This window comes from Anas acuta, chromosome 2, assembly GCF_963932015.1.
Source record: "Anas acuta chromosome 2, bAnaAcu1.1, whole genome shotgun sequence".
Taxonomy (NCBI): domain Eukaryota; kingdom Metazoa; phylum Chordata; class Aves; order Anseriformes; family Anatidae; genus Anas; species Anas acuta.
Genome location: NC_088980.1, coordinates 51,492,954 through 51,519,178, shown reverse-complemented (window position 1 = coordinate 51,519,178; position 26,225 = coordinate 51,492,954). Strand labels below are relative to the sequence as shown.

General features: G+C 41.4%; 2 protein-coding genes across 5 annotated transcripts in view; one reads left to right on the top strand and one right to left on the bottom strand.

Annotated features, from left to right (window-relative positions):
• Positions 1 to 219: 219 nt before the first annotated feature.
• TPMT (thiopurine S-methyltransferase) lies at positions 220 to 9,611 on the bottom strand. Of its 2 annotated transcripts, XM_068674745.1 has the most exons (9): positions 9,396 to 9,611; positions 9,087 to 9,229; positions 8,277 to 8,369; positions 7,206 to 7,338; positions 6,737 to 6,789; positions 2,697 to 2,771; positions 1,865 to 1,950; positions 1,136 to 1,180; positions 220 to 365 (listed from the first exon to the last, which is right to left on the bottom strand). In XM_068674745.1, the coding sequence occupies exons 1-9, from the start codon at positions 9,594 to 9,596 to the stop codon at positions 250 to 252; spliced, it is 945 nt and encodes a 314-aa protein (XP_068530846.1). In that variant the 5' UTR covers positions 9,597 to 9,611; the 3' UTR covers positions 220 to 249. The 2 variants fall into 2 exon arrangements, with proteins under 2 accessions (XP_068530846.1, XP_068530847.1); XM_068674746.1 differs by lacking the exon at positions 2,697 to 2,771.
• KDM1B (lysine demethylase 1B) overlaps positions 9,422 to 26,225 on the top strand; it is a 28,878-nt gene continuing 12,074 nt past the window's right edge. Inside the window, exons 1-14 of one of the 3 annotated variants that reach the window (XM_068674741.1) lie at positions 9,422 to 9,515; positions 9,665 to 9,716; positions 12,225 to 12,327; positions 13,170 to 13,294; positions 15,025 to 15,114; positions 15,895 to 16,006; positions 16,625 to 16,741; positions 17,730 to 17,768; positions 18,854 to 19,058; positions 20,168 to 20,352; positions 21,313 to 21,489; positions 22,359 to 22,433; positions 23,801 to 23,938; positions 25,334 to 25,505. In XM_068674741.1, coding sequence (XP_068530842.1) covers positions 12,238 to 12,327; positions 13,170 to 13,294; positions 15,025 to 15,114; positions 15,895 to 16,006; positions 16,625 to 16,741; positions 17,730 to 17,768; positions 18,854 to 19,058; positions 20,168 to 20,352; positions 21,313 to 21,489; positions 22,359 to 22,433; positions 23,801 to 23,938; positions 25,334 to 25,505 — 1,525 coding nt within the window. In that variant the 5' untranslated portion in view covers positions 9,422 to 9,515; positions 9,665 to 9,716; positions 12,225 to 12,237. Of the gene's footprint in view, positions 9,520 to 9,664; positions 9,717 to 12,224; positions 12,328 to 13,169; positions 13,295 to 15,024; positions 15,115 to 15,894; positions 16,007 to 16,624; positions 16,742 to 17,729; positions 17,769 to 18,853; positions 19,059 to 20,167; positions 20,353 to 21,312; positions 21,490 to 22,358; positions 22,434 to 23,800; positions 23,939 to 25,333; positions 25,506 to 26,225 lie in introns of all 3 variants that reach the window. The other 2 variants (XM_068674740.1, XM_068674742.1) reach the window with 2 other exon arrangements.

Below are 26,225 nucleotides of genomic sequence, written 5' to 3'. Positions count from 1 at the left end.
ATTGCTGCAAAAGAAACACTCAAAAAACAATTGCTTGTGTGTGAAGTTAAAGAAAAGCTATGCACATCTTAAGGAAGTCAGTTATGTAGGAGAGTTGCCTTTGAAAGCAAAATCAAACTGAAGATGTCTCTCAGACATTTTTCTGTACACTGAAGCCTGCTTTAAGAGTGTCCCGAAACATGTCTCATTTTAAAAAGTGAGATAAAAATGAAAGCTAGATGGGAGGTAAGTTGTTTTAATGGATTTTAATCAAGCTACAAACTTTAGTATATACAGAACCTCCAGAAAATAATCCAGTCCCCATCGCCTGTGTCTTTCTGAGAAGTCACTGACTTTTTCAAGAAGCTTAATTTCACAGTGGTTGCCTGAAAAGGAGGAAAGAGTAACAAATTACTGAATGGTAAGTCAGTGAAGAAAAACTGGCAGAAGACAAAATCTTATGTACAGATGTCCCTAACTGTGTGACACAAATGCACTGAGGAAAACGTATCCCATTGCAAAAGAGACCAATAAAACTGTCCTTGCCAATGACTCACTGTGTACGGACACTGCAGAGGTCTCGTAAAGATGTAAGATTAAAAGAAGTGCAATAGCAAAGCATATCATGAGCAATACTGAAAATTCCCTGACACAACTCTGATATATATATATATATGTTAATGGATTTGAGTTGCACATCTAGCATTTCTACAGCAGGACATTTTACTTTTCTTCTTTGGCTACAGAAATACAGCAGAAGCTTTAGAACTAATATGCAAAGGCCTTGCATTAAAACCAGGGTAGATTGTGATGAGGTGCAGAGAAAGATGAAACTGTCAAATACAAGAAAGACTGAAGCTATGAAACCACAGTGTGCAGCCTGAATCCTGGGGGAATGAAAAGAAGTCATGGGGAGAAAAGAGACAGCAACTGCATCTAGGGTTTTCCTTGTATTTTTTGAAAATATGGGAATTTGTGTTAATAGCAAAAACCTTGTGGCAACGTGATTTTTATTTCCCCCATTGTTTGTCCATGACTCCATCTCTTATCTAAGTAGCAAACACATGACTTGGTCACTCGCTGCAGAGACAGAAGCACACAAACCCATTTTTCTGTTTTGGAAAACATCCTGGGGGTGAGCTGAAACATGACTTACCAAACAAGCTTTTAACTTCAGATTCAGGAACATAGAACGGTGGGCCTGGAAAGGAAACGGTGAAGCTAATCAGAGAGGAGACAAACTTTTGTAATGGGACAGGAGAGCCAGAGCCAGCTGCAGCCCCTGTGTGCAGCACCACCTGCAGGAACCAGAAACACCACGTAGGAGAGCTGGAGGCACCCTGGTGGACCCCCTGGCAGCTTCAGGTGCTGCTGCTGCAAAATCTCCAGGCTGCAGCCAAGGCAGCCACGTTGTCAGAAGAGGGAGGGTCACAAACACACCATGGATACAACCACTCTCACTGCCGTGTGTGAATCGGGCCAATAATCCCTTTATAGTGCAACGGCATAATTAAAGCTAAAAGCTGAATAGTGAGAGGGAGAGCAGTGAATTAGGCTATTGTGTCTAATGACAACAAGACCTCCTCTCTGAAGGGTAATTACGCTGGAGAGATCAAAAGCAGCAAGAAATCTATCTTTTGTGAATTTGTGATTAAAATGATAACAATAATATAATAAAAACTAAACTTTAGCATGTAATAAAAGTTATAATAAGGAAAAACACTTCATGGCCGTACAGAATTTCGCCTCTTCCAGGCATATGCAGACCACGTTTGCAGACCATGCTTGTTAAAAAAGCTGAGGGAGATCCTACTATATATCAAATAGATATTTACACAATTCTTGTTAATGCAAAACCAAAACATGAACAGTGCAAAGTTCTCACCTTTGTGTTTGTTTGGATCATATAAAACAGTAACGAGGAGATAAGAAGAATTTTTCTCCATTAGGGAGATCATCAGACTGGCATAGCTAAAAGGAAATAGTGATACTTTATTATTTTGGAACTGCACAAACATTAAAGCACAGCATTCAAAATATTCACCAAAGAAAGTAACATGTAGTCCTGCATGGAGACAAGTCAAACTGACCCGCACAGAAACTCAGCAGAAATAAATGAGCATGAAATTAATGAAACATCTCAAAGAAAGGTTTCTGGACGCTTTGATAAAAAAGCATTTCTTATTTCTCATGTTCTTCTCAAAACCAACACCGTATTCATCCGTCACAGTCTAGAACACAGTACAGAACACAGGACTGATTTATGAAATTATTTGAATTCAGAATGAAATTATTTGGATTCACGTATCTAATTCAAAAATCCTGGGAGCAGGGTCAAACTACGTTTGGGTTGGCTGCAGGCAAGAATGAAAAATTGGAGCAAAGAGAAGTGAGGGGAAGATGAAGAGAGGGAAGAGACGCAGATGGGGTGAAAAGGAAATAATAACATTCAGATGAGACTTGCAGCTCTGCTGCTTCTGGGTTGCACCAAACCACATATTTTCCCACCAAGAGGCAGGGCCGCTTCCTGAAGGAAGCTCACAAATCTAGAGCACCGCGCTCTGCAGCTGCGACTCATGCTTAGGGCAGAAAAAAAAAAACTAGTTTAGGTTACTCTGCTCAGTGAAAGAGGGCTTCTCGACAGGTGGCAGAAGGTAACAAAATTGTGTCAGTGGATACATTAGAGGAAAGAGTAACTGCTAAGCGAATTTACTAACCGTGGTCTGTCGCATGGGTTCACAGCCACTAGAGCTCCTCTGTCCCAAACCCCATCAAACTTGCCAACAATTGCACTATAGAAAGATGAGGAAAAAAGCTTAAAAATACTGATAAGGCAGCTTCATCCTTACTCAGATACTTCTGAGCAGTCGGCGGCAGTCTCCAGCTGGCTGTGCAGACCCGATTTGTTGTTAGGATCCAGCCTTCTCACAACCCAGAACATTATGAGCTGGGTGGCAAGAAGCCCTCTGGTGTGGTCCTGCCATGGTAGATAGCACAGGGTGCTGGAATTGCTTGGCATTTCCCCATCGCCAGGGTGTGCTGAGACAAGGCAGGGGGAAGAAACACTTTTTAAACACTTTTGGGATACCAGTCTGATGTTTTTGCAGTCACAACGTGCCGTGACCCCTGAGGCAGCACCGACATACATTTGGGACATCGTTAACTCACGAATTCCTTCTAGGACCCACATAAGATTACAAACACAGGGTAAGGAAGGCACCTCACTGCTTTAGGATTGCTGAGCACAGCACTCTCAGTAATTTTAAGCACCCCAATCCCCAGCCACGTGCTCAGGACAGTTAGCCTCAGTTTGCAATTTGTTTAATCTTAGAAAAGCAAAGTTACTGTGGTGCTTGCCTCAGTCTAACACTGTGACAGACATCATTTTTGCTCCTGAATGTTCTGGCAGACGACTTCACTGACTACCTAAAGCCTGCAAGCAGCCCAGACTATTGGAAAATGCCTTTATTCATGGGTGTGAAGAGCAGTCAGGGTGACACTAGAGATGAGGATGTTTACAGGCAGGAAAAGCCTTGTTTCTGGTAATTATTAAACCAGGAAATTAGAGAGCAAAGTAATAATAAAGTAAATTGCATAATTTTAAAGGAAGTCTGAAATACGTTTACTTACTGAGGAAAAAAAAAAAAAAAAAAAAAAAGTCTGCAATACCTTTCTGCCTACTGGGAGAGTGTCTGAGTCCAATTGCATCACCTCTGTCTTCACTTCTCCCTGCCCTGCTGCTCGTTTCTTTGCAACGGCATCGCTGAGTTTCTGGCGTCTAACCCAGAAGCTGAGCCTGTACTTCCCGCTCTGCTGCGATGAGACACGATAACGCTGCAGATTCCTGACTCCTCTTAGAGCTTGCCAAGACCAAGCACCTAATTTAAATAAGCAGTCTCTTATAAGAAAGGAGGGTTTTAAAGAGACAGCTAAACAGGCAGTGGGGATGAGGGGGCAGGTGACAAACTTCATTTTCTGACACTTGCAGGCTGTTCTCTCTGCATGGAGGAGTCTGTTGCAAGGCCTCAGGAAAACCCCTGCTGTTTTTTTCCACCTCTTTTTTCTTTCCACCTCCCATCTGGTCTAACTGGCATGATGGCGGTGGCTCCATGCAGGCATTTCAGGTACTTTGCTCCCCATGGATTTCACCAGGGACTACAGACTGTGGGCAGCCCCACACTGCAGCCTTTCCCTGGTGCCCAGATCTCGGGAGCTCCTGCACATCTGGGTGCTCTCTGCCTGCCTCTACATCCCATTTGCTTCTGAGGAGAACCAAGCCAGGAGAAAATGGAAGAAAGGTACACAGCTTCCTTTCGTCCTGATTCCATCAGGATGAAGCTAAGCTATTAGGAAGCAGTCCTCTCGGATCTACCTTTCACTGTACCAGACTTCAGCCTCACTTTATCTCCTGCTATAAGTTTATACGACATGCAGCATGAGAGATGGCAGTCTAGATACTACTACAATTAATAGAAATTAACATCTAAAACAGCAATTCACATATCCACAGAAATCCTACTTCTTTTTGGTAATGACGTTGTGAATTGCTATCCCTGCACATGTTTAGTAGTTTCGGTCAAAGCAATTTTTATTTATAGTCTGGTAGCTATAATTGTATTAGGACGTAAGATGATTGTGTAACATAACTGTTTAACACACCTCCCAGAGTTCCCACAAAGAGCAGTAATTCCTGTTACTCTTTAACCAGCAAGAGCCTTTGAAATGTCTCATTCTGACAAAGGTCACAAGTAGATCTGAGTTTTCCCCTAATGAATGCTAGGCGAGGAGATCAAAAGGATTTGTTTGCAGGCCAGCCTCGGCAAGAGAGAAATAAGTTTAATTTCCATAATTACTGGGTAATTAATCAAATGTCTGTACATAGAAACTAGAACTGTGTGTGCATTTTTGTAGTCACAGGTATCTGCTGACTGCTGTAGGGAACGAGGATTGTACATTTGTCAGAGCAGCACCCAGCACAGAACCACGCATCCAGAACACGTACCTGCCAGTTTGTTTTGTGAGTGACAAACCTATCTACTGGGCCCATTGACAGCAACTGAAGTTTTCACTAGTTGCCTATTTTTGGTTTACTTCGTAGTATCATTCCACCGCATTACGATAGAAGTTAGAGATTTTACCACGCTACCAGCTACCAAACTTAGAACCAAAATTTTCAAAAACTGCAGACGAGAAGCTCGAGCAGTCCCTGGGCAGCTTGTCAGCTCGCAGCTAGAGGGGCTTCTAGGACTCGACACAGCAAGAAGCTACATCACAGGGGAAAGGTGAGGAGGAAACCAGGCAGTATCTACAAAGTCGCTTTCATATACCACCCATCCGTTCCAAGGTGTTCATTTTTGCAAGACTCCTTATATCCACACTCTGAACCAAACGGCTGCAACAGCAGAAGTCTTAGCATCTCTATTCTCTAGAGGACTTTGGTCTCCAGTAATGAATACAAAGGGGACCATTAAGCAAGCACTGTGTTCTTCTGTCCTAAGCGACCTATTATTCCTGTACATGTTGACTCTCTGAAAAGCCCATCCACATGAAGATCAAGACTTGACCTCCTCCTCCTAATTGAACAGCCAGGGAACAAATTGTTACTGACAGTTGTTTGTATGAACACACATAACCTCACCAAAACCTTAAACTCTAGGGTAAATTGTGTCAGAGTAAGAAATACAAGAGGAAGGAACTACAGTAGAGGACACTGGGCATCTTCAGCTTCCTTCAAGATACATTTCAAAACCAGAAGCATCACTTTCTTGCATGCTCTCCAATCTCCAGCTACCCCAGCACTGATATAGGTCTGGGGACATTTCAGGACAGACTTACACACACCTATTGTGAACACCTTCTGGGGACAAATAAACAAACCAGATGCATTACTGTCCAAGGCAGAGTCTTCTGTGCTAGAGGCCATGAGAGTCTCTGTACAACTCTGTGTAATCTCTGCAAAATTCCCCACCAGCTGACAGCTGAGCAGGAAGTCAGGTGCAAAGCCACCCCAAGATCTGAGAAGTGACTTTGAGGCCACAGAGAACAGTGGGCTGAAATATTTTTCTGGAGACAGTAGCGTGGACTGTGCTGAAATATTTTGCATTTTCCATTGTCTTGTAATTGATAAAGGGCAAATAAGAAATAAGGACATTTTAGCACTAAAATCCTTCAGAAGATATCAATAAGTTGAGCCATGTTTTTAAAGGCACGTGCAGTCACTGATTGACAATATTTGAAAAGGGACATGAACTGGAGGGATGTTAAGTACTCAAGCCCCTTGAGAAAAGTATAAGTAAAGCATGGGGCACATAACCAATGGGTACAGCTTACTCATGAATATGGTAATCAAATAATTTTGGGGAAAAATATATTTAGTACTTAGTTACAGGAAAAGCTGTCTAAGACAACACCTCTGGTATATTCTCTTCACTTTCACTAAGCTACTCTGAGTAAGGGATTGTGCTAGGATTTTGCCTTGTAGAATCAATCAATAATATTGAATGCAATTCGTTTTTACTGCAAAAGCAAACATGGTTTCCTATAACTTTTAGATGACAGCTTAGACAAGCCCGTTTAAAGATATTTAGCTGCCATCTTTACCTAATGGTCAACAGCAGGGGTAATTTTTGTTGGCTATTCACATTTCTCACACAAGTTAATAAGAGTTTTCTTGAGAGGATCTGGTTCAAATAAAATAATTTGACAGTATGAACATGTTTCATTATAGAAAATTGTAGAACACACTATGGACTCCTACCTGGACAAATCATAAATACTGCAGCAGTACAGACAAATGTTTCCAGAGGTACTCTAGGATGAAAAGAAAGAGAAACAACATTCATCAGCAAACTACATCTTTAAATATACACTTAAGTGTCATGAAGATAATAATATTTTTTTTTTTAAACCAAGGTACACCTCCTGATCCCTTCCATAGAGGTTCTGATCTATCAAGGCATGTGACTGTCCAATTTTGAAATACGCTATCTTTGAACTTCATATTCAGGCCTTCCAAAGTTACGTGAAAAGAAAGACAAAGTAATAAGCTCAAAACAAGAACTTCTCAGTGCAAAAGTACAATCCAGTGTTTCTTTTCAGACCTCATTAGGAGAAATGAACAATTACCAGCAAGACAGTGGCATAAAAGCAGAAGGACTTGTTTGCTCAGTTATGCCTGCATTGCATGGCTGACCACACCAGACCATTTGGCAACACAGGAAACCTACCTGCAACTTCTTTGCTCCCGCAATCCCTGGGACTGGCTCCTCACAATAAGACAGACCCTGGTCTGCAAAAAACTCCTTCAGTGCTTGCTCGCTGATGTCCACGCCGACAATGCTGTGTCCCAGGTCAGCCAGCCTGCATGCAGCAGAGAGGTCCCAGGTTTACTGAGGCCCACAGCTCAGGCCGTTACTGTACGTGCACCTCAATATGTATTTGCTAGAGAAATGCTTGCTCAAGCCTGGTTCTAGGATGCACTGGTGTGTCTCCTCTTTCTGGAGTTTCCACGTTATTGAACACCACCCCTGCACAATCAGAGTTTAAGGTAGCACCCCTCAGCAAGCAGCTGATGGGGACTCACAGGCCTTATTTAGATCCCATTGCTTAATCATTGTTTTCTATGAGCGCAGTGAAAAGGAAGACTGCCCTGGCAGTGGCGCTCAGTGTGACAAGGCAGCAGGGTGAGGGTCCTCACTGAGGCAGTGGCATGCCTCGGGGCCTGTGGCCAGCTTAGGAACCCATCACCATGACCAGTCGTGGTCACTGGGGCTAACTGGGGGGTGCAGATCAGTTGGGGTGGGGTTTGGCTCGTGTCCCTTACCCCCAGGGAGCAGCACAGACTTGCACAGCCCCTAATAATAAATTATAACCCAGCCAAAAACTAGTGAAAGTAACATTAAGAAATGTAAAAAAAGTTGTATTTAGCACAAATCACCTAAACTCCTAGGTGTGACATGCCACGTGGTCCCACGAGCACGTGCTCTGGCACAGCCAGGCTCACTGGGAGCCATTTAAGCCGGCATCGCCAAAAAATGAAGCAGCCATTAGGGCACAGCTTCTGCCACTCTGTCTGTCACAAATCCGGCATTCCCCAGGCTGAACTCAGGGCGGTCAGAAGGACGCCCAGGCTATTCCTCAGCCATCCCATTTACACCACTAAACCAAGTGCCAGCAAATGAAATGGAGCAAGCCTCCAGTCTGCCGCCAGCTGTTGTAGGGCTGGGAATTCCCCCTCTCCCTCCCTCCCTCCCCACATCACTGAGATTTTCGCTGTTGTAACCTGTGCCGTTTCGTACCTTTTCATGTCTACTGCTTTACCGCAAAGTGGGAAAAATATCCTCAGTCCACTCCTGCCGCTTAAGAGCACGTCCAGGTACTTCTCCAGCAGCCTGCGGAAGAACAGACATTTTTCACCTTGTGCTGAACCACCAAGAGCCAAGCGCTACAAGGTAACATACAAACTCCACGATGGGATACACAGCCAGTTAGGAAGGCTATTAGAAGTAAAAGCAAGAGCTGTGAACATTCACCTTCCATTTTCTCGGAAAGTGAACTTCATTTCTGTTGAGCAAATTTGTCCTGGTTTCTGTTTGCTCGCCTTCTCGGGTAAACAAACCCAACTTACCCACTTCTAAGAGGGCCGCGGCAGGCAGCTTAAACAGAACGACGAGTAAGCCCCTGGATCAATCATCGATACACGCCTCAAGTCTAAGTTTTATTGGTTACAAGACCTTATAATTGGGTTTTCCCCCTTAGGAGAATAATTGGGTTTTCTCCCAGGGCACAATAATTGCCCCAGCGCTGCTTTAGGCCCCGCTTTCATGACAGCAGCGCAGAGCCTTTGCAGCAGAGAACTTATGGCTTTTAGCCAGGTCACCTAAACTTTAAAATGTGATTTAAGGAGGAATATCTCTAAATGCAATGATTTTTTTTTCTTTTTTTCTTTTTTGCTGCCATTTTTTAACAAGTGGATGTCACAGGGCTATTTTAACGTCCAGGCAGCGCCTGTTTCACCGCGTTTCCCTACGCAATCCTACAGTTTTAGGGGGTTTTGTTGGCCGGGCCCCTCTCCCCGTTGGCCGGGGCGGGGGGCGGCGGTGCCGTACGGGTGCCCGTGCTCCTTGTGGAAGGCGGCCGTCCCCGTCTCCCACTTGTGCAGCCACTCCTGCGCCGTCAGCACCCTGTCCGCCTGGGCACGGCCGCCCTGCAGCTCGGCGGGCACGCCAGCAGCGCCGTCCATTTCCAGCGGCTGTGGGAGAAGGAGAGAAAGCAGGGTCAGCCGGCACAACACGCGAGCCCTGCTCTATTTTGCCAGAGCGCTGCGCTGCCTGCAGTGCCCCCCCAAAAGGGTCTCCAGCCCCATCCCTCCCTCCCCATCTCCCGGCTGGGGACCGGGGGCTGTGGCAGGGCCGCACCGAGCCGTGCTGGCGCCTCCCTCTCGCTGTGCTGAGCGGAAGAGGAGGAGGAGGAGGAGAGGGAGGAGGAGGAGGAGGAGGAGGAGAGGGAGGAGGATGGCGCTGGGGACGGCCGCAGCGGTGAGTGAGTGCCCCCTCTCCCCCCTCGGGCGGCGGGGCAGGTGCAGCGCGCCCCCGCCTCACCTCCTCGCCCCCCTCCATCCCTCCCTCTCCTTCTCTCTCCCTCCCTCTTCCTCTCCCTCTCCCCTTCCCCTTCCCTCTCCCCTCAGCTGTAGCAGGAGGCGGCGCGGACACGCGTGGATGTGGGCTCCGGCCGCTGAGGTGAGCGCCTGGCAGGGGCCGGGGGCTGGGGTCGGGGCTGGGGTCGGGGCTGGGGCCGGCGCCCCGAGCTGTGTGAAGCTGTGCGCGGCCCCTCGCTCCCGTTCCCCTCTCTCTTCCTGTCTTTTATTTAATTTATCTCTCCTCTCTTTCCTTTTTATTATTATTATTTTTGTTCCCTCCCAAGCCAAACTTGCTGTCAACTCCCCGCGGGGCTTTCCCCTATAGGCCAGGCAGGGCGAAATGTTGCGGTGAGGGGCACGCCGTGTGTCCCCCTCTCCCTTGTCATGGGGCGCGTTTCCTCGGCCGGTAACACCATATTGATAGGGCACACAGCCAGTAAGACCACGTTTATAGGGTTCAGACCCAGCAAGACCACATTTATAGGGTGCAGAGCCAGCAAGACCCCGCTCACAGGGCGCAGAGCCCCCGAGCTCCGTGAGGTGCGCGCTGTTTGCTCCCTCTCCAAGGAGCCGGGGGTTGTGGGGTGAGGCCGGTGGGGTCTCTGGAGGGGAATTGGGGACGAAGTGACACGCAGCTGGATAACAATGGCCTTCCTGCAGCTAGCCGGTTGCCTCCTGCCCACCTCCTCGTCCCTGGGCAGCACTGACAGCGCAGACATATTCGGGCTCCCTTACCGCCAGCCTCCGCCCTGCCAAACCCGAGGCCTGCCTGAGCCTTCAACATCCTCAGAGAACTTCTTAGCGAGCCATAACTGCCTCGTTTCTCTCATTTTTTTCCCCTCCCACCGTCACAAATGCAAGGAAACAGCACCGGTGTGCCTCCTGGGATCCTCACACCTCTCCTGCGACCACCTGCAGACCAGCCAGGGCCAGCGGGGAGAACAGAGCCTCTGCCCAAATGGCAACAGTATTCAGGGAAGGTTAGCTAGTGTCCACTGCCAGGAGGATACACGAAGGTGATACAAAGCCATACTGTTGTGCCCCGGACCCAGAGGGACAGCCCCAGAGGAGAACAGGCACCGTTTCCTGGGGCTTTACGCAGTGCTTTGGGGAAATGTCATGCAAATGCCAGCAGCTGGCTCTCCTGTCTCTCCTTCCATCCTCATCCACCCCCGTGCACAGTGGGGGAAGCTGTGGTGGAACATTGTTGGCTTTTTGGGGGAGTAAACATTGCCTTTTTTTCCTCTCTAATTATATATATAATTAGAATATATAATTAAAATATATAATTTCCTCTCTAATATATATATATATATATATATATAAATAGAAAAAAATATTAATTTTTGTATTGGTTTGTCCAAACTCATTTCTCTTCTCACATATATTGTGTTAATCTTCCCTTCCCTTCTGCACCCAAATCAATTCCCTCTGTCTTGAGGGCAGAATAAAGCAGCGACTTACTTGGTTTATATCAGCTTCATTTGAAACTTCATAAAGATGCTCGTTCTGTCCTCCTGCTACCTTTACTTCTGGCAAAATTCATGAATGTAGCTACTGCTAGCACATCCCAGCTTGAACAAGGAGGATGCGGCCTGGAACAACAGGGAGAATTGAGAAATTCCAGAAAATATTAAAAAAATTAAAAAATAAAAATTACAACCTAGTCCCTAGTGCAACAAGATAACCTTCATGACTCAGTGCTGTAGTACAAGGGTTTTATTTCCATTTCCTTTCTGTGTGGTGGAGTGCATTTAGATTTAATTCTTCCTCCAGGTTCTCCTTATTTTATTTTATCCCCTGCAAAAAGAACGCCTTTGATAATACCATTTTAAATGTGCTTTCATATCTCTGGCATGCTTTCTCACACTACATGCTTTCCAGCTTGCATGATGAATTATGGTCTTCCTGTTCCCACCAATGTAGTTAAAGACAAGTATAGATCTATCTCGTGGTGTTAAACTTTTTTTCTCCCAAAGTATGTTTAATAACTAAGTTTGCGATATTCCAGTTGCCTAAAATTGCAATGCAAATGCAGCTGTTTAGACTTTGCATTCTGATGCCTTTTTACAGGAGGGTGTGAGACAGGAGAGTCTAGGAAATGGTATTTCACTTGGCATTAAACATTTCTTGATCAGGCTGTTTGGAAAAGTGCTTTGCAGTGCAAATCTCTTGCCACCGATAAATCAGTAGTTAGTAGGAAGAGCATTGTGGAGACTGGTATTTCAAAGCTTGCATTATGGACTGATGTCTATTCACTTTGCCAACCCTAATTCCAGTCCAGATCTTGACGTAAAGCAAACACAAATCAGATTATTGAAATCCAGGGTATGCTGATCTGGAATAGCCTGTCAGGATGTACTCCAGGATCTAATCTTAACTCTGAATTTAGTTTAAAATAAGATTGTTGTTCCTTTCCTCATAGTGCCTCATTCTCCTTTCTCCCTTGAACTGTTAGCCAAGCTAAACAGATTTCTGTCTAGGTAACTCTGACTGAAGTAACATTCTAAGAGTGGTGATTAGACAGCTCTGCAAGTTTAATCAATTTAATTTAAATTTTTCCTTAACTGTTGCTTTATTTATTTATTTATTTATTCCCCCCCCCCAGGTCTAATAGTACAATGTCAACCGGAAGGGTACGAACAAAGAAAAAGACATGTTCTTCAGACCAGTCTCCAGACAACCTTCCTCTGAGGAGTTCTGGAAGACAGGTATTTATAACAATTTAAAAACACATGGTTTGGTACTTTTATTTTATTGTATTGTATTGTATTTATTGTATTGTATTTTTTCCCTGTTTATGTTTATAAAGAAAGAATGCTTTACTGTGGATCATCTCAGAGTATTTATCCAGGGAGAGGGAGAATTTGTTAACTCTGTGAAGAAATAGTCAAAGCTCCTTATTTATGAAGAGTATTCAGAAAAGAGGAATGCTCTCTGTAACTAGTAAATTCTTGATGTGTTAAAAATACAATCCGAGTTTTCTGTGCAGCCAAACAAGGCTGTCTGCCAATCGAGACTGAGACCTAAAACAACATAATACGCAGTACCTTTGAGGCCTAGAAGAGGCATATGGTACACAGCTTTGTATCTGGAGTCATCCCCCCCACAGCCCTAATATTTTATTTGATGTGCAGAGAAGATTGCCACTAATTAATATCAATAAGTATATGAAGAAGAGATTTTTCTGAAGGAGAAATAGAAGGAACGCCTGAGGCCTTACTCATTAGCATGTGATGGAGCTTAAACTATGATTTGAACTGGAATCTTTGCTTATAATTTCTTCAGTGGCATCAGTTAAGGTAGGGCAAGGCATTTTTAGCTTTAAATGATATTTCCATCCATACTCTTTTTTTTTTTTTTTTTGGTAGAAAAGCTGACCTACTTTGACAGCTGTTTCATGCTGCAGCTACTTCACAATGGATTAGAAAGTTTTGTTTGTATCATTTTAAACTTTCAATGCTATGCCACAACCTGCAAAGCTATCTGAACACCACTGTGTGTAAAACGCAACCGTGTCATTTCTGGTCAGATTTCAGCTATTCTTTATTAGGTGAAGAAGAAAGCGGCTGAGGCAGCAGATGATGACGACGACGCGTCAGAGAAGAAATATAGGAAGTGTGAAAAAGCTGGATGCACCGCAACATGTCCCGTTTGCTTTGCCAGTGCAGCTGAAAGGTTTGTTCCTTTTTAATTTGATTTTTCATAGACTTCTCTAAAGTTGCAGCTGAAATTTGGAATTTTAACTGCATTCTGAAAAATCCCTTCATTTCTAAATGTAGAGAGAGAGAATTGAATGGTAGTAAGATGAGACTTAAGATGCCAGGGAAGTGTCACAGTTATCCTTTTGTGGATACGTTTCTTCTGCACAAGTTACTAAATCTGATACAGCGTGTCTTTAGCTTAGATTAAGCTTATTGATGCTATTAAGGGTGTCTTCTGGAACGCACCTTGCTTTTGTGAAACTGAGAGCATGCAAGGGTAGCCTGAGGAAGCTAAACATGCTTTCGAGATGGAAAATGAAACCATCATGTACTGCAGAAACCAACAAATGCAGAAATTTCTTGGAATGTTTTTGCAGTCTGAAGTGAGAGTCTCAGCTTCGCGTTTTAGGTCTTGGGAGACAATCGTGCTTATTTGAACTCTTTGTTCTCAAGTCGTTCATGACTTTTGGACAGTCCTTTTGCATTCTTACCCTGGAGATGCATCTTGTCAGTACTCTGCATTCAGTGTCTGCAATGAGAAAGATATTAGATATCATTATGCAGTAGGCAGACTGTAATTACATGGCATCATCCCCTCCCTAGCTAATTGGGGCAAACTTTCTTTGTTTCATTTGTTCTTCAATTATGTAAAATAATTCAGACACCTGAGAAACACCTGAGAAATCTGTGTTGGTGATTTATTTTTTATTTAGGAAACAACAGTTATTGCACAGTCATGTTTCTGAAGTGTTACTTTAATGTGGTAGATAAATATTTTTCCCTAGAATATGTGCTTTCAGTATCATTTATTTGACATGAGATCATTTCATTTCTAGCTATTTCAGTTAGTAGCTTAGGCCACTGTTTTTTACCTCATGAGTTTGTCTTGAATTATTTCATTGAGTTTAATGAGAGTTTTCTAAGTGAAGAGTGATCGCTTTGTGTAATTAATATAATCTTTTGCTAATGGATATTTCTTTCTGAGAATGTATCAGGAATACATGCCCAGAACATGTGTAACAGTTTCCTCAGGGTTTTCTCTCGTTGGGTTAAAATTGCAGCCAACTTGGTCACGTTAAAAAAAAAAACAGGCAACATCTGTTTTGCGTTCAGATATGCATGTATAGTTCTGTCAGCTGTTCTGGGGATTGGTGTTGTAATCACTTATGAATCGATCGATTACCCATACACGAAAAACACTCATTGAAATGACTTCCTCTCACCCCTGCACTAATATCAGAATGAACTAAAAAAAAAAAGGTAAAAGAAGGGTAAGTTCCTACAGAGAGGGACACTTGGAAAATGCTTTGTGTGTTGCAGTACATAGTGTAAAAGCAACTCTATTTCGTGTCCAGGAACCATCTGCTTAAAGGCTACTAAAGAAAGGCTCAGTGGACCATTGTTGGAGGGAAGTTGCTGGAAGCCAGACCAACTGTAAAACTGCGTATTGTGTATGCTTTGCCTCCTTTGCATCTGGTGCTGCTTAGTTCAGAAACTGGAAATGTCTGAGACAATTGAAATGATCTTCTCGTCATTGTTATTAGTGTGGCTGTAGTGCCTCGTGCAAGTCAGCCTTCATGAATGGAACATAATGGCCTGGCTTGTCCTGAAGATATTGTTCACATTCTAGAATGTGCTATTGTCAAGAGATTATTTGTTTCTGAAATGTTTCATAAAGCTATTTCTATGTCTCTTGTTTTACAGATGTGCTAAAAATGGTTATACATCGAGATGGTATCATCTTTCCTGTGGGGAACACTTCTGCAATGAATGCTTTGACCACTATTACCGAAGGTAGACTGGCCAATTAAGGTTGTGCCTTTTCAGTTCTTACTAAATTTTGACAGATGATACAAGTGCTGAAACCTGATATACATATGTATAATACTAAGTCTTGTCTTCTGTGCTTGCTTGATCGGAAGTTACACTTAGCTGTTGGTGGTAAAACTGCAGGTGTTGTATGGACTAATCATCTACATGAATATGTAGCAGGAACAAAACCAGTTATTTTGTGCAAGGTGTTTTGTAGGGACAGTTATTCTGAACCTTTCCTCCCTTTTAAAATGACAGCAGAGAATTTTAAAAGATGAGAATAGCTTTAAGTACGTCCATTTTCTCTTAGTTAGCAGATTCACTCCACAATGTGAATTCAGGAGAACTCGCCTCTGTGTACGACCACAATCAGCGAGTGGTTTTCGCGCTTGCAGTTCAGTGTCTGGAGTCTCAGAGAGCACTTCAGGCTCCAAGCTCCTTTCCATTTGTGTGGGAGTCGAGTCCATCTCTACTGAGGCTCTCGGGTACTTGTGTGCTCAGCAGTACCTGTAACTCTCTTCAGACTTCAGATTCCAGGAAGTCTGCTCATTATCAAGAGGACATAGCGGTCAGGATGCTCTTTATTGCTATCACAAGAGCCATGACTTCCTCTGTATTTAATAGGAAAATATAGAGCTCTGCAGCCTTATTCCTCTGTCCTTATATAAAATGTTTAATTTTAGAATAACCACTGTTGCCTACAATGAAATAGATCATTCAGTTTTCCAACTGCTTGCTATTTTATTTTCTCTTTCTTCTTAGCCATAAAGATGGTTATGAGAAATATACTGCCTGGAAAAGGATTTGGACAAGTAATGGTAAAAGCGAGCCCAGTCCAAAAGCCTTCATGGCTGATCAACAGCTTCCTTACTGGGTAAGACAGAGAGTGATTTACGTAAGAGGGTATATTTCAGTGTGATGGTAGCCTGAGAAGGTATGCGGTTTTGTTCTGATGCTTAAATGAGCTCCCCTTGCCCCTTCTTTTCTATCTTCTCCTCATTTCTTGCTCTGAAAGACTTTCTGATAATGTATGATCAAGCAGCAGGTCAGCTGAGTTTTCAGATGGGCTTCCTAGTATTAGAGGACTGAGGAAAAGCTCAAGATAATTTTCCCTGGTAAAGGGAGAAGAGAAGGAGATACGGGAATAGAAGGAAGGTTTTTAAAATATATGTTTTTGAATTAGTGAATGATGTGTTTTTGCAGCAACACCTGGAAAGCCCACTGAAGACAGTAGTGCAACTGGGTATTGAATCAATTTTGGAGTTAGGTTCTGTAGTGAAATAAAGTCTTACAGGAGATTGACCCAAGATTTATGTTTACGTATATCAAATGTCTTACTGATGTCCTGAGCATTACAGGAGAATGAATTTAACAATTGTGTTTAACAATTTCCTCATGTCTACCTTCTTTCTGATCAGCTAGTTATGCTTCATTAACCTTATCTGTAATCAGTCAGTAACGAGTGAAAACATGTTTGTTTTTCGACTTGTAGGTGCAGTGCACGAAGCCAGAATGTGGTAAATGGCGTCAGCTGACAAAGGAAATCCAGCTGACACCACAGATAGCAAAAACATACAGATGTGGTATGAAACTAAACAATTCCACCAAGGTAGCATAGAAGACTTTTGCTCATTCTGAAACTAACAAGTACATTTTTCTTGTTTGCAGACATAAATTACTTCTTGTTTTGCTGCTTAATGTTTCTAATTTCGAAACAAGTGTCCGATGGCCTGGAGAGCCGCATAGCTTAAAAGCCTACAAGCCGTTTGGCTTTTTTTTTGTTTCCTGAGAGAAAATATCAAGAAAGAAGCATCTGAAATACTTTCTGTCTGCAGTCAACTGTAAAATCACTCATTCTAAAGCTACTAAAAGACTATCAGCATGTATAAAATAGACATACACCAAAATATGTGTTTTGTTTTGTTTTGTTTGGGCATACTTTACTATTGAGGAAAACATTTGAAAAGCTTAATGAGCTTTTATTAATTTTTAGCAAGTTTGTCGTGGGGCTTTAAATGGAAAATATTCAGCTTTGGCCTGAAGGTAACTCCTGAAATTTGAGAGTCCTTACAGTGCCATAGAATTGTTATAGCTAAAAACACAACATGAAAACACTGACAACATGAAAGGATTGGCATTTCATCTTGGAACTTTGTGATATTCTTAAAATAAATGAGAGAACTTTGTTTTTATAGTCTACACTGGAAGATTTTCTCTCTGCAAAATGTGGAATCTTCCCAGAATTTCTCTATAAATTCCTCCCCTTCCCCCCGAATTTGTTTCAATGTTCCACTCCATTTCATGGAATAAGACCTATATCTTAATGTCTGGTCAGTAGAGACTATTTTATTTAACAAATGAGAAACATTTTCTAGGGTGTTTTGGTTTCATGGTGTGTTGTGTTTTTAACTATGCATTTCTCTAGTATTTATTTTTACTAATACAAACGCCTGTGCTACAGAAAGCTAACACTAATTAATTCTTTGGTTTGGTTTTTATGCTTAAGGAACTATGCCACAGCCAAATTGCTTTGTTTTATATTTAATTTTTGTCCCACGGCCTAAGAATAGCTCTGACTCAATTGACTTTTCTTTCAGACGGAGGGCTCAGACCAGTGTTCCATGCCTGAGGACTTGGTGAGTAGTGGTTGTTCCTCCTCGTTTGTTCTAGAATATAAAACCAACCCTAAAGCATGGCATATGTCTTTCCTTTTCTTTGTCCTTTGGCCAATTTTAGTAGCATTTATGCATTTTGCTCAGGAAACTGTCGGACACTATTTGCAACAGAGCCTCGGGCTTTCTACTTTCTCATCTTTTTCCTCTCTTCCCTCACTACCAGTTAGATTTCAGGTGGTTCTCGGTGTCTTTGGGTTGTGATCAGTGGTTCAAAGTTTTCTCCTAATCCTCTCTTTTGATCAGGCAAAACAACAGCATTCAGTTGCCAGCTTTCAAACAAATAATCCCCAAATTTCCCTGTCTTCCAGGTGATTTCTGTCTTTAGTCAGACTAGTCTCCTCTTTTTGAAAGCTGCAAAAGAACACCAAAACATGTTTTCTCTCTCCTCTCGCCCACCACACAAAACCTGATGTATGTTGGTGTTGCAATGACTTTATGACCATGTAACCCCGCATTTCAGATTGAGGATGATCTGATGTTCAATAAGCTGTCGTTGGCAAGTGTCTCTGAGGTACCTCTTTCTCAGGACACCTGTCCAAGATTATTGTTGACTCTTGGAGGAGCTTGGTGGTTTTGTTTCCTTAATGCATGTTTGCTTTGTAAACAAGGCTGAATCGTTAGCATTTGTTAGGGTTTCAGAAGGTCTTGGATGGGGATAGCAGAATCTAAATAAAATTGAACAGTTTAGACTTTTCTAAGTTCAGATTTCTGGATGCATAAGCGACTGTAAATGTTTTCTCAAGGGCCTGATTAGGTTATCATCATGGTACGTCTCATCTGTTTGCTTTCCACATGGGCGTGGAGTTTGTGAAGGTTCAGCTCTGTTTCTGAGGAAGATGTTCAGACTGCAGGTTTTCTGTGTCAGGCTGAGGAAGGGGAAAGAGGGAGAGAAAATGTCTTTTTGACTTGCCATTCTGAGATTGGTACTTCTAGTGCTTTTTGGTCTCAGTTTTGGAGGGAGGGGGGAATTGGTTCATTTTCCAACGTTTTCAAAGTACTGACGTGTTCTCTTCTCCCCTCTTTCCTTCACTTCTCCGCTTGGCCAGAGAGTGGCTGAAGTTTCAGACCATTGGTGGTACTCCATGCTCATACTCCCTCCTTTGCTGAAAGACAGTGTGGCAGCTCCCTTTCTAGCTGCATATTATCCAGACTGCGTGGGCATGAGTCCATCCTGTACCAGCACTAATCGTTTACCTGGTGAATCCAACCTTGTGAAGTTAGAGCACCTAAAGAGCGTGCCTAATTTGACTGGTAAGAGCCATCTGCAGGGCTCTGTTGCTTAAATAGGTGTGATGAATTTTGTCTTATAACCGAGTTTATAAGGCACACAGTGCTCCTGACTCAGCAACACCGGTTCTGTTCTCAGCACTAATGCACCCTCTCTGTGTGACTGCCTCTGTACTTCTTTGTTGCAATTTATTTGTGTGTAAGATAAAGGTAACACATTTCTCATGGCGTTTATTTAAGGTGTAATCACAGATCTCATAGGCTTTTGGATTACTACCTGTTACTTTTTAAATACAAATGGGGAATTAGTATGTGGGTACTTAGTGATCATTTGCTTTCTTAAGGAAACAAAGATTTATAAAAACAAAACGTGATTCTGCTAGTTTTGATATTGGCGATCTTTGGGGTTTGGAGAAAAGGATTGGGTTTCTTAAGGCACTTGGATTCAGCTTAAGTTAACTTTTTTGCTAATAACATCTCTGTGAGACTGATAGCCTGGGTGTGCTGATCTGCAAAATAGGCCCGGTATGGAAAAAGGTAATGCAGAATTCCCATACTCATCCGTATGATGCACTTCAATGCTAGCTCAGAGGGAGTGCTTTGAGGAAAGTTCAGTTTCTGTCTCATCCTAGCAGGCTTTGCTGTCCTTAGGTGCTGAAAGTAAATCCACTCCTCTATTGAATGGATGCTTATCTGCTTAACAAACAGAAAACCAACTTCATTACACAGAGCTACCATTGCTGCACATGGAGGAGGATTACTTGTAGTTACTCTTCACCCTGGGTGGTGTTGGGAGCTGAAGATGAAAGTGGTTCAGGGGTACAGTGGTGCTAGACCTTGGACTTGAATTCAGATCCCGTTCCATGTTGGACCTGTCATGGCATCTGAGGGCACACAGTGTTTCTCTCTAGCAAAACTTAAGCTCTGACAGGTCCAAGACACATCAGGTACCAGGACAATAATTAGCACCACACAGCCTGGAGGGTAAGAGGGGAGAACGATACAGATGAAATCATTCCAAAAGTGGTTGGAGGTTGGGATGCTTCGCTGCTCGTAAAGGGAAAAGGATAAAAAGATACAATGGAAAATGACATTTCTTTTTCTTTCTTTTTTCTCCATGTGTCTTTACTCAGTTGCAGGAATGAACAAATATTTCCAGCCTTTTTACCAGCCCAATGAATGTGGGAAAGCACTTTGTGTGAGGCCGGATGTCATGGAACTGGATGAGCTCTATGAGTTCCCAGAATATTCACGAGACCCAACCATGTATTTGGCCTTGAGAAACCTGATCTTGGCTCTGTGGTACACAAACTGCAAGGTAAGATGTACTAAAAATTAATTTATTTGCTTACAAATAATGGCTACTGCTATGGGATGTGGAGATTTTGAGGGGAAGAGAGCAAAGGGATTAGACTCTCTTCTTAGATATATCCTGTACACCAGAAAACCTGTTCCTGTCCTTTTGGAAAACATTTCTAAGACTTTTTTTTTCCTTTTTTATTTATTTATTTTGTTAAAATTTATTTTCCCCTCCAGTTTTAACGCCTAGCTTATTTTGCACATATAAAAATGTTATAAGCATTAAAACTTTCAAGTCTGCCCAGCTATTAGCTTTTAAAGGGACGCTTGGACATTTCTAAACAATGTTTTGGAGGTGTTGAGGTGTTTTTGGAGGTTTTGGAGATTTTTTTTTTTGTATGAACATTTGACAAGGGCATGATTGTCTTTTCATTTATGTTAACACTACAATGCTACTTCAGTCACGTTGCCTCTGTCATATTCAATATAAATGATCTCAAAAGCCAGCTAGAATTTCACATACTGAAGCTTTCAGATACTGATATCCTGATTAATATGAAGCTTTAATATACCGATCTATTTTTTTATTTTGAATTCTGTTTTGGTGTGGATTTTACTGGAATGCCACTGACCATTGCCACCAGGTAGATTCATTTTGCAGTCTGTGATGGATTTCAAGGCCACTGCTGTATTAATAGAGCATACTGTGGAGTTTGCAAGAGTTTCTTTTAGACTCATGCTTTTATTCTGTGTCAGTCTAGCTTTCTATCTCCAGGAAGGTTGGAAGAGATAAATTCTTACCTTCGTCTAGCTGCCTAGCAAGAAACTTCCACAAAACTTGCTTTGAAAATGCTCTATGAGTCATGATTAACCTTAACATCTGGTCTACAGTTTAAATACGCTGCAAATGTGAAAATATTAAATATATTTGACTATCAACATTTCCTTTTTTTTTTGTCTTTTTGTTTTTCCTTTACAGGAGGCTCTTACTCCTCAAAAATGTATCCATCATATCATTGTACGGGGGCTTGTGCGTATTCGCTGTGTACAGGAAATGGAAAGGATACTTTATTTTATGACGAGGAAGGGACTAATTAATACAGGGATTTTATCAGTCAGTCCTGACCAGTATCTTCTTCCTAAAGAATACCACAATGTAAGTAGCTGTAAAAATCCCTGTGTTATTAATGCTATAAAACTACATGGTGCGTATTTTTTTTTCTTTTTTTCTCAATTTCCTCATTATTTGTCATTTAAGTCATAATTGCATCTAAAACCAAACATATTGCATGTTTTTCATGTGGTCCTTCCACATCTGCCTTCAGTGCTTATGGAAATTACAGACACTGGAGTCTGCCAGCACGGTTTGTATTCACCCAGACATCTATGAAGTCCAGTCCTGTGGATTTTCGCTTTTTAGATGGATGGGAACTGTGGGAACCACATTCAGTATGCCTCGGTTGTTCTTACGGCTTAATGCTGTAGCACACCACAGCTTCCATATTATATTCCATAGAATATAACAGGAATTTCCTTCTCTGGTTGCAAGAGCTATGATTAAAGGGTACATCCTTACGAGTAGCAATCTGTATGACAGCACACAGAAACTTGTAGAATGAATGTGTTCTGTAATGTAATACTTCCTAGAAACAGTAATTTGATTTACATATGGAAAGCATATTTCTATGTGGTCACAATTTATAAAATAGTTTTTATTGGTCAACCCAATTTGTGATTAAAATTGTTACAAAGTGTGTTAGTTGCCTGATAACTTCAGCTGTTCCAGTTAAAAGAAATCAAGACATCTGAATTTAAAGTGCCTAAAAACTTTAACTTTTTTTCAAAGCTACAATTTGCCTTTTCTGTATATTAAATGCAATATCATTTCTAAATGATTACATTAGAGGACAAGACCACTTAAATTCTGAAATCTGTGGGTATTTAAAATTTAGCAAGAATTGTGTGCAATGATCACATCTGTTTTAGCTCTATTTATATTTATTTAAGTATTTTATTATTTTTTAGAAATCTGTCATTATTGTTGGGGCTGGTGCAGCAGGATTAGCAGCAGCTCGACAACTGCACAACTTTGGAATTAAGGTAAAAAAGTTTAGAGTACATTACTTGAAAAAATCAGACTTCTACTTTGAAATTGTGCTCTACATAGAATTATAATAATAACATTGTTGTTACAAACATCTAAGTATAGGGTGTTCTAATTAATCTGTAAAATCTGAGGGTTTATTGAGTAAAGCTGCTGTTAAAGACAGCGTTTACCTTTATCTAAAATCCAGCAAAGCAGGTACTGAATATTTTGTACAGACTTGGGCTGAGACAGGGATATTCGTGTCCAAATAATAAAATTGTTGATGATGAATGTTTAAAAGAGAGGACTTTTTCTCTCCTTTGTGCAATTTAATGTACCTATTTGTTTTTTAATTTAAAAACGTGCATCTCCCTTTTCCCTCCTACTTGTCATTACCAGTGTGATCCCACAATATTTACATGTTGACATAATTTTACACATTAGAGTGTTCTTATGAAAATCTGTGGGGCTCTTTGCACATGAAATGTTTGCAGGACTGATGTTTAAGGAACTGAATGAGCACGTTACTTTCCTTATTATTTTTTTTTTTAAGTGAAACCCTCGATCCTATTGCACCATTATCTCATTCATTGGTTACTGAAGAGCAAATTGCAGTGCAGCCTTATTGCCCATTGAGTCCTGTGGAAAGCCCTCCTGCAGTAAAATATGTAGTTATCAACTGGCAGGACATTTTTTTAAATATATGAAATATATTGATTGTAATTATTTTTTACATTGTCTTTTTTTTTTTTTTCCTATTGCTGTCTGCTGTTCTGGAGAGACTGATTTTTTTTTTTTTTTTTAAAAGACTTATCTAAAGATAAAAATGTAATAAAGTAAATAATAATAAACATATTCAGTCAGATAAAATATCCATCCAGACCAGTATCCTCTGTCTGACTATGATAAGTGGTGGATGCTGAAGAAAGTATGTGTAAGTGATAGAAATATGACAATAAAGTATTCTCGGAATACCACAGGAATAAACTTCTCCAAAAGGTTTATAGAGGTCCTAAGGTAGAAACTGTAATCGGATAATTGTATTTAAGTCTCTAGCACACCTTGAACTCCCAATTTTTAGATTTTTCGAATATGTCTTTAACTTTTTAAAAAGATTTTTTTTTTTTTTTTTTAAACTAGGGTTGCTTCTTAAAGTATCATATATTTTACATGTATATATATTCTAAAGAATAACCTTTAAATTAAAATTTAAATGCATAAATGAGCTATATCAAGAAACAAAAATGGTGTTAAGATTGTTAGTGTCGATGGATTGCTTTTAGTTTGCTTGTCCGGTTTTGCTTTGTTTTCCCCCTTGAGTTGAACAGATATGTTTATTATAATCATGCCTCGCAATTTCCTGAACTGCATTCTGTCACAGGTCATTGTCTTAGAAGCTAAAGACAGAATTGGTGGCCGAGTGTGGGATGATAAGACGTTCACGGGAGTCACCGTTGGACGAGGCGCCCAAATCGTCAACGGATGTGTCAACAACCCAATGGCACTAATGTGTGAGCAAGTGGGTTCCCTACCGTGGTCATGCATTATCGTTAATGAAAAAGTGTTGTTAAAAGCCAGGCGTGGGTGGGTGGGTAAGGGTGGGAGTCATTTTTTTATGACATGATTAAAATGCTCTTCTGCATTTTAAGTAAACTCCACGTCGCTATCCTATCTTTGGTAACAGCTGGGGACAGACAAGGGCTGTGGAACGATCTCAGGCACCTTATGTAAAGCTAGCTAGGGTGGCTTCAGCTTTAGAACCAGAAGTAACCACATTTTTGCCCTTTTCTGGAGATAAAAATGTAAAAAGGCTCCTGGCAGCCTGCTGATTCTAGTACAGGCAAATCCTCGGAGCTGAGAAGGGTTTTACTGTGGGAGGCTATTGCTGTGCTGCTGTAATACCTGTGTCCATGATAGACTTGCCTTGCCTTGGCCTCTATTTCTAGTTTGATTCTGCACAAATAACGCTTACTAAGTGGAACTTGAGTTTGGAGTTTGTTCAGGGAGACATGCACATCCAGCCCGTGTTGTTCTAACAGTGTAGTGCTCTACGGTGTCATGAAGAACAAAAATTTTTTGGTTCTAAGTCAAGTTTTATTTATGAGGTGAGGAGTGATGACTTCTGAATACACGTTAGGTGCCCGTTCCCATGTGGTCTTTGATGTCATCTTTGATTCAAAGTCCAGCTCTATCTTGATCTGCAGTGGTGAGCAACAGCCTTGGAGATATGTGAGGGTATGCAAAAAAACCCTGGGGTGCAGTTTAAGTTAACAAGGCCCTAGGAAGAAATTAGAGCTATTCTAGTGCTATTTTCTCCAGACCGACTGTGGAACATACAGTCTGTTCTCTGACTTAGGTCTGTTGGGTGTTTGATACAAGCTGGACAAGCAGAGCAAGATACTAGGTTTAATTCAAAATCATTTCTTTGCTTGTTTGCTAACGAAATGGGCAATATCTGGCGAGATGCATTCTGTTGATTCCTGACTCGTAGGGAACTGTTGGGGGATAAGTTACCAGAAAGCTGTGGAAAAGAACTCATTTCAATGGCAAAAAGAAGATAAGGCAAGGTAAAAATGAAGGAAACTCTTTCATTGTGACTGAGAACAGACCCAACAACTCTGTTCTAGCCCGTGACTTGATAGGGAAGTTGGAGACGAGGTTTCAGAGAATCTATGATATAGAAAAGGATGGAAGAGTGGGGAAAAAGCTTGTTGACAACTAAGGGATAGAAGGGCTGTTGGTATTTCAGGAGGATGAGAGTCTGAGTTAATCTGACAAATTATTAAAGTCATGGATGTTTTTTAAGTGACATCGCTTAAATCTGAGGAATTCACCTTTCTTTAAATAACTTTGAGCAGGCTAGGCACTGTAGTTTTTCCATATTTAAAAAGCAATAAAATGTCTTTTTCTTAAGCTTGGCATTAAAATGCACAAACTAGGGGAGAAATGTGACTTGATCCAGGAAGGTGGAAGGATAACAGATCCCACTATTGATAAACGTATGGACTTTCATTTCAATGCCATCCTAGATGTTGTCTCTGAGTGGAGAAAAGATAAAACCCAACATCAAGATGTTCCTCTTGGTGGTAAGTGGGAGATGTATTTAAAAGTGAAGATGTTGGCTGTGCTCATAACCATCAGAATTCAGAGTTTTGTATTAAATTGCCTTTTACATTGGCCCTTTTTAAAAGTGTGTGGCTGCACATCTGACCTTAAATACAGCAGTGATAACGTGACTCTCAGGAGGACGAAGAGAAATTGACTGACTACCATATACACACAGTCTAAAATGTCATGTGTTTTAAGGAGGCCTAATTTGAAGGCTTTTAGAATTCTGTATTACTTTTAATGTAATATCTTGTTTTCAAGATGTAGCTTTTTTTTTTTTTTTTTTTTTTTTTTTTTTTTTTTTTTTTTGGTATACAGAAAACTAGTGGCAATAGCAGTTCAAAAGACTTGTTTCTTACCAAAGCAGGATATAGCTAGCCATTAGTTTTATTCATCATGACTAATCTGTCTAAAAAAGAGCCTGATCAAAGCCTTTTACTGCCAAGAATGTCCCCATCTCTGTTGGTAATGCCTCCCACTTACAGCATGCAAGTATATTCAACAACAAATAAAACTTGCTTCGAAATGATTGCATCCCAAATCTTTTCACTGTGGGCTCAGTAAGGCAGAATTAATAATTCCTGTGGTCTTCAGTGAACTCTGGATCAAATTTCTCATCTCCTTAACTTAAAAAAAATTATTTATTTGCAAGGATTCTCTGTTATATTGAAGTGCTCTTTTCCTTGAAATATCTTCAA